Source organism: Littorina saxatilis, linkage group LG10 (assembly GCF_037325665.1).
Source record: "Littorina saxatilis isolate snail1 linkage group LG10, US_GU_Lsax_2.0, whole genome shotgun sequence".
Taxonomy (NCBI): Eukaryota; Metazoa; Mollusca; class Gastropoda; order Littorinimorpha; family Littorinidae; genus Littorina; species Littorina saxatilis.
The window spans coordinates 9,341,855-9,349,354 of record NC_090254.1 but is presented as its reverse complement, the minus strand read 5'-3'; the positions used below and the strand labels follow the sequence as shown (position 1 = coordinate 9,349,354).

Here is a 7,500-nt window from a genome sequence, read left to right as displayed (position 1 = left end):
AAACAATTGAAGCATCTCTTTGCCCAGCTACAACAATTTTAGAAAATCAGGCCTACTGAAGAGGCTGTCTTATAACAAAGGTAAATTATGAACAGAAACTCTGAAAAAGCAAGGGCTTAAAAGGGGAAAGTCTTAAGATATGGTTTTTTAATGACGGGGGGCGGGGGGGGGGGGGGGGGGGGGGGGAGGGATCACTTTACTCTAAAAAATCAAGGGGCGGAAAAAGAGGAGAGCTCGCCTGGAGTGCAAAGCAATTTAATCCGTACCAGCAGGATATCGCAGTCAGCCTTTTCCTTGTTTTGCAGCCTGGTGGAACAGACTAATCAGGATATCGACTTTTCAACGACAGCGTAAAAAAATGCCTGGTCCGAGCCTGATGAGCGGTTGTTGGGCTTGGAATAACACTGATAACAAGCACTGCTAGAACGGTGGTATACTGGCGGTCACTGGTGTAGCTAGCGGCTGTGTGGACTAGCATTTAGGCAAAAAAAAATAGGTGTGGTTACGGTAACATAGCCACAAAAAATAGGGTAGGAAGGTAGGCAATCACTTTTTTTTTTAAACTTTTTTTTTCTAATGTGTACAAATCAAACCTACTTGACCGGGAAATAAGTGTGCGACTCGGGCGCTTTAGCTTTCATTGCGTTTTTGCACTCGTTTTTTTGGTTTTTTTGGTTTTTTTGACAAATGTAATAAAAAGTTATAGGGTCGGCCCCTAAAAATAGGGTAGGTCGGGTTACCGTAACCACACCTAATTTTTTTTTAGGCCTTATGAACTTCTTCTCAGTGCAAACGGACGGTATTTGTGCTTTTTCAGTACAATGACTTCTCGTTGATCACGTTGGTTGAAGTACCTAGAGTACAGTTAATAGGCCAATTAAGGGATTGGGAACAGTGCTGAGAATTGTGATCACTGGGCATACAAGGTGGCTTACACATACCGTTGTCGGTAAGGAATGTAGTGGTGAGAATTGTGATCACTGGGCATACAAGGTGGCTTACACATACCGTTGTCGGTAAGGAATGTAGTGGTGAGAATTGTGATCACTGGGCATACAAGGTGGCTTACACATACCGTTGTCGGTAAGGAATGTAGTGGTGAGAATTGTGATCACTGGGCATACAAGGTGGCTTACACATACCGTTGTCGGTAAGGAATGTAGTGGTGAGAATTGTGATCACTGGGCATACAAGGTGGATTACACATACCGTTGTCGGTAAGGAATGTAGTGGAACCCCCGAAACTGAAGCATCTTCCAAAGAGTAAAGAAAAACAAATGACTTGAAAAGTTTTTTTAAACGAGAGAGAGAGAGAGAGAGAGTGTGTGTGTGTGTGTGTGTGTGTGTGTGTGTGTGTGTGTGTGTGTGTGTGTGTGTGTGTGTGTGTGTGTGTGTGTGTGTGTGTGTGTGTGTGTGTGTGTGTGTGTGTGTGTGTACGTATCTGTGGCAAAACATGCAGTTGCGTAAGTCATCATTAAAACAATGATGAAAGCTAAGAACTGGGTGAATATACTTATTTCCAGACAGAGCGAACCCTGTTCGGCTGTTATGTATGAATCCGATAATCCCAGGTTTTGTTTTCCGTATCATCGTTATTTTTTGTTTGTACGACTTCGTGTACTACATAATAGATAATCTGTCACACGACCTGTCTAGAGGTCGCAATTAGAAACATAATTGATGATCACTACATATCAAATTATTCATTGATGATTTACGAAACTGTTTAACAAGGAGCTCGAATATCACGTCTTTATCGCTGTCCCTCCAGAAACATAAGATTCTTGTAAATATCATCTGACACTTGGTAAACCAATTAAACCATGTACCAATTAGTAAGCGGGGCGCTTTTTACCAGTAAGGCCCAAACAAAATAGGTCTGTTTACGGTAACATAGGCCAAAAAAATAGGGTCGGTAGGTCGGGATTTTTTTTTTTTTTTTCATATTTTTACGTTATTTTGCAAAAATTTTTTTCCCAAATGCCAAAAAAAAGTCTAGGGTCGCGCGAAAAAAATAGGGTCGGTCGGGTTACCGTAAACAGAATATTTTACGGGGGGGCCTAATAAGAGTAAAGCCGATAGCAATACCTGGCTAGAAACAGACTTTGAGTTTGCCTTCTGGTTGTCCTTTTTAATCAATCCGTTTGAGAGATTTATTTCTCAGAGTCAACTTTGTGTGCAGACTCTCCTCGGTGTCCGAACACCCCCGTGTGTACACGCAAGCACAAGACCAAGTGCGCACGAAAAAGATCCTGTAATCCATGTCAGAGTTCGGTGGGTTATAGAAACACGAAAATACCCAGCATGCTTCCTCCGAAAACGGCGTATGGCTGCCTAAATGGCGGGGTAAAAAACAGTCATACACGTAAAATTCCACTCGTGCAAAAAACACGAGTGTACGTGGGAGTTTCAGCCCACGAACGCAGAGAAAAAAAAGTGTTAGTGTGTGAGCTGTTTCAAGGTGAAAATTGTCTTGATAAATGGGCAGAAGTTGATCTTCATCCCATGGCCTGCCTCTTTGTCTCTGTTAGCTGAGGAGGTGATTATTCTGAATATTCCATCACAACCATATGGATATCCCATCACAACCGAGTTTCGATCTCAACTGTCATTGGTCATTGTCTTTGATTTCAGAGTACAATTGAATAATTTATTAGAGGTCATCTGCATATTCAGAGTTTACAGATGGACTACTTTTTTCAACATACGACTGAAATATTTGGTGGTGTCAAAGTCAATATCACGTATAGGCACAGGCCTACATGTGTCAATATTGAGAAAATAAAGAATACTTCATACGATACACACATTCTGCATGGATTTAAAGAGCGGAGTCGAGATATTTCGCTGGCTGAAGCGACTGCATGGTCAAAGGCATGTTCAAAGAGTATCGCGAGTGGGATCGTGAGAGAGAGTGGGATCGTGAGAGAGAGAGAGAGAGAGAGAGAGAGAGAGAGAGAGAGAGAGAGAGAGAGAGAGAGAGAGAGAGAGAGAGAGAGAGAGAGAGAGAGAGAGAGAGAGAGAGAGCAATCAAAACACAACCCAGTCACCAGGTAGTTCGAAAACTCAATCTGAAACTGACATCGATTGTCGAAGGCATGCCTGCGGTGCATAACTCCGGAAAAGTTGTCGTAGCTGGGAACCCGTTGAGATCCATTCCAGCGGCCCAAAACCATATCAGAAGACTCACCATGAAGTCAAATCAAACGTTAGGTTTTCTCATTTGGTTATTTGCTTTGGCTTTAAGTGTATTGCTTCGATTGATAGCTGAATCTGCTTGCAACCGTGCTGTTCAAGACTGTTCGAACTGTCGTCTGCTAGACGGGCCGAGTCAACTGCGGGGTTCAGCGACAAATGAGAGAGTGGCACCAAAATGAAAAGAAGAAGACGAAAAGAAGTTGGAAATACAGTCAAGATATATGGGGAAGAGAAGAGGATGTGAGGCGTTAGATGTATCCAACCTTAGGTGTTCAAACTCAAGACCGGGACAAAGTAGAAAGCGATGTACCGCGACCGACTCTCAGTGCCGACATACAACTTCCAAGCTTTATTGCTTAACGTCTACAACAGGCGAAGTATTGAAGCTTTGGCTCACCTAAACCCGACGACTGAATATGTAAGTGATCCACGTGTGAAAACCAAAACAGAACAGCGCGATGACAGCCAACATTTCTATCCCCGACTGACAAACAGTAACACTGCATGCGAACTGACCAGCACGGCCCGAACTGAATTTGTTGCGCTGTCATTATTGTGCGCAATTCTGGTAAAAATATAAACCCGGTATGCCGAATTGAGTATAACGAAAGCCGATGTCAAATATACACAGGGATATTTTAAAATGACTTTCAAAATGTAAAAGCAGATAGCAGATCATTTTATAAGCAATATGAATGACTGAATGTCCACATATACAAGTCGAATGACGCCGTCCATTATGCTGACAAATGGGAACTAGCTTTGCGCATGAATTCATTGACATGAATTTCGACTGTTTTTTGGCAAGCTGAAAACAGGCACGGGCAGGTTTTAGTGGAAAAAGTAAGTGTTTTTAATGAAAACGTCGGAGTAATGGGATAAATAGCTTACACACCTCGTCCTGAGTATCTTGCATAATTATTTTCCCTCGGGTCGATTTTCATGTATTACCGAGCCAAGATAATCAGAACTCGGAGTGTGTAACCTATATATATTCACAGTTACTTCAATACAAGTCTGAACTGATAGGTTGACTTCTGAGCCTTTCGCAAATTGTCGTACACGTTATAATTATTTTAGTCAGTTCAAAAACTGTTAAATAGTCAGATAATTTGAGTGAGAGATAGAGCGAGAGAGAAAGAGAGAGAGCGAGCGAGAGAGAGAGAGAGAGAGAGAAGGTGGAGAGAGAGATAGAGGGAGAGAGAGATAGAGGGAGAGAGGGAGAGAAAGAGAGAGACAGAGAGACAGAGAGAGAAATCATAACGGCGGACAGCACGTTGCACACATCTGTTGCAGGGCCGGACCCAGGGGGGGGGTTCCAGGGGTTCCGGAACCCCACCCCTGGAAAAAGCATGTACCTTGCTTTGAGTGTTCTTTTTTTTTTTACTAGTTTTAGCACCAAAACAATGCTGCTCGTAACCCTCAAAACAAGGCCAAGAATGCACCAGATTGCACAGATTTAAACCGTTTTTCAAAAATGTTCCGGGGGAGCATGCCCCCGGACCCCCCTAGTTCACGCGCCTGCTTTGCAGGCGCGCGCTTGTGGCTTTGCCACTTCGCTGATTTGCCCCCCCAAAAAAGGAGGAACCCCCCCCCCCCCTTACAACTCATTTGGTCCGGCCCTGTGTTGTCTGGGTTCTTTATGTTTCTAAACTGTTCAGTACTAGGCACATTTATGATCAGTGGATATTTCCTGGTCTCTAATTTCAAAAGTAGGGGAAGGGCTCCTCAGTAATATGGACGGGCTCCTAATATGGACCACCTTCTGTTCTGACAAACTAACGGCGCTCTTTTTTTCAGATACTTTCGCTTTGAGGAGGTCGCTTCGCTATCACTTCAAGTCGAGTTTGGCGGGCGTAGTCCATGCTTTAAAACGGCTTGGCGATAACGAGCGAGGGGTTGGGTTTCTGTAAATGTCTCTCCTGCAGGGTCTACAGTCTCTGGTAGCACCCACTGCTCACATATTCTTTTACAATTCCGCACTGAGAGTTCAATCACAGTCACACAAGGCTGGCATGAGGAACTGACATTTAAAGTCAAGGACAAGGTCACCAACCTGTAATATCTTCCTCAGTGTCCTTATTGCGGAATCGGGGGGGGGGGGGGGGGGCGCGGGGAACTGACATTTTAAGTCAAGGGCGAGGCCACCAACCTGTAATATTTTCCTCAATTTTGAAGAGTGGGTAGGGGGGGAAGCCGGGGGGGGGGGGGGGGGGGGGGCGGCGTACGGGGAACTGATATGTAAAGTCAAGGATGAGGTCACCAACCTGTAATGTCTTCCTCAGTGTCCTTGTTGCATAGTGGGGGCAGCACGGGGAACATGGTGGCTGGAGATACCTGCTGCGTCACGTTGGGCTGCTGCCAGAACGACTGCGGCAACGCTCTCAGCCTCATCGGTAACGGGTCTGCAAATAACAGTGAAAACAACTGGTTGATTCATTGATTTCGAGTGATTTATTGATAGATTTATTGATTCTGAAAGAGATGTTGCCAATGCCCCTCCCGCCCCCCCCTTCCCCTTCCCCTCCCCCCCCCCCCCTAAAGAACTAAGGGAAGTCCGCAGAGCGCTTATTCATTCTCATTACTTTATTGTCCCATCGCTGGGAAATTCGGGTCGCTTCCTCCCAGTGGAAAGCTAGCAGCAACGGAGTCGCGCTACCCAGGTGTCTGCGTGTTTAGGTTATTCAGCCACCTGCACTTATGGCAGAATGACCAAGGTGTTTTACGTGCCATTGTGATGACACGGGGGTGGGACATGGCTTCCGTCTCTGGGTCTGCACATAAAGTTGACCCGTGTCCGTCCCGGCCCGAATTCGAACCTGCGACCTTTCGATCACAAGTCCAGTGCTCTACCAACTGAGCTACAAGACAAGCTAAGAAATCACACGGCTCTTTCCAGAAAACGGCTATAAACACCCTGGAAAATGGACAATCGTACAATGGAGTCAACATACAAAATGAAATAAACTGCTGTTAGGTATTTGCAACTTTTCGTGTTCCTTGATGATTTACAAGCGATTGATAGATTGGTTCACAGACTCACCGACAGACTGATTGAACGATTGACAGATTGGTTCACAGATTCACCGACATACTGATTGGACGATTGATAGATTGGTTCACAGATTCACCGACAGACTGATTGGACGATTGATAGATTGGTTCACAGACTCACCGACAGACTGATTGGACGATTGACAGATTGGTTCACAGACTCACCGACATACTGATTGGACGATTGATAGATTGGTTCACAGACTCACCGACAGACTGATTGAACGATTGACAGATTGCTCTTGTTGGTTGGCTGCTCGGTGGATTGTTTTGGTAAAGTTGGTTGTGTGCATGCATAGGTGGATGACTGATGGGTGGATTAAATGATTGGGTAGGTGCGTGGATGAGGGATCGCTAGACTAACTGAAGAATGAGTGGGTACGGGTGAATGATTAACGGACTAGCGTGTTTACTGAGTGACTGACTGAATAAAAGCGTTCGCCGCTTGAGTTCGTGTCCCTATTATTTCTTTTTTTACTACTGTACCACGCCGTCTAACTGAATCAGTAAAACCTTGTTTAAACCAACAGTTGGTTGCACTGTGTGATAAGTTGGTAGATCGAATGCCGCGGAGTAACTGAATCATAGTTTCCGCCGTTGTTTGCTTGGTTGGCCGATTGAATGGTTGGTGGATCGTTCGCTTGCTTGGCTGATTACACACACACACACACACAGAGGCACACACGTACCATACGGACAGAGAGACTGGGAGAGACCACATAAGTACTAACTGAACAGGCGGACCATGCAAGTGTTAACATTTACGTTACAATCCCAGTCTACACTGTGTAACCCTGAGGCTATGTTGGAGTAAGGAGAAACAGTTCAGTCTACTCTAGCTTAGTAACAATGACAGATGAGGGGTTTTTGTCGGCTTTTGCGGTGACGAAATGCAAACACTCAGTGGCAACACCAAAGTCTATAAGAGTTAGGCACTGTGTTTCACCAACATTATCAAGTGCAAGCTTGAATTATGCAACTTCATCCCCTAAGTCGGACGCTTTTTTGAACTTCTGCGTTTCGATCCCACACTCGACACACAACTTGACTTGATAATTATCATTGTAAGACTACTGAAGAGATAACATAGGTGCACGATGTACCCCATTGAAGGGTACGGCACATGATACGCCGGTCATGTCCCTGTTTGTGAACTCGTTCGGTTTAGTGTGTGTGTGTGTGTGTGTGTGTGTACTGATGTGTGCCAGTGTGTGTGTGTGTACCAGTCTGTATGTGTGTGTGTGTGTG

General features: G+C 44.9%; 1 protein-coding gene and 1 long non-coding RNA gene across 2 annotated transcripts in view; both read right to left on the bottom strand.

The window, feature by feature from the left end:
- LOC138978123 (uncharacterized) overlaps nucleotides 1-7,500 on the bottom strand; it is a 255,844-nt gene that overhangs the window by 15,847 nt on the left and 232,497 nt on the right. The window lies entirely within an intron of this gene.
- Nucleotides 1-7,500, bottom strand: part of LOC138978119 (uncharacterized) — a 46,731-nt gene that overhangs the window by 15,847 nt on the left and 23,384 nt on the right. The window contains exon 2 of the mRNA XM_070350760.1: nucleotides 5,466-5,603. Within this exon, the coding sequence (XP_070206861.1) occupies nucleotides 5,466-5,603 (138 nt within the window). The remainder of the gene's footprint in view (nucleotides 1-5,465; nucleotides 5,604-7,500) is intronic.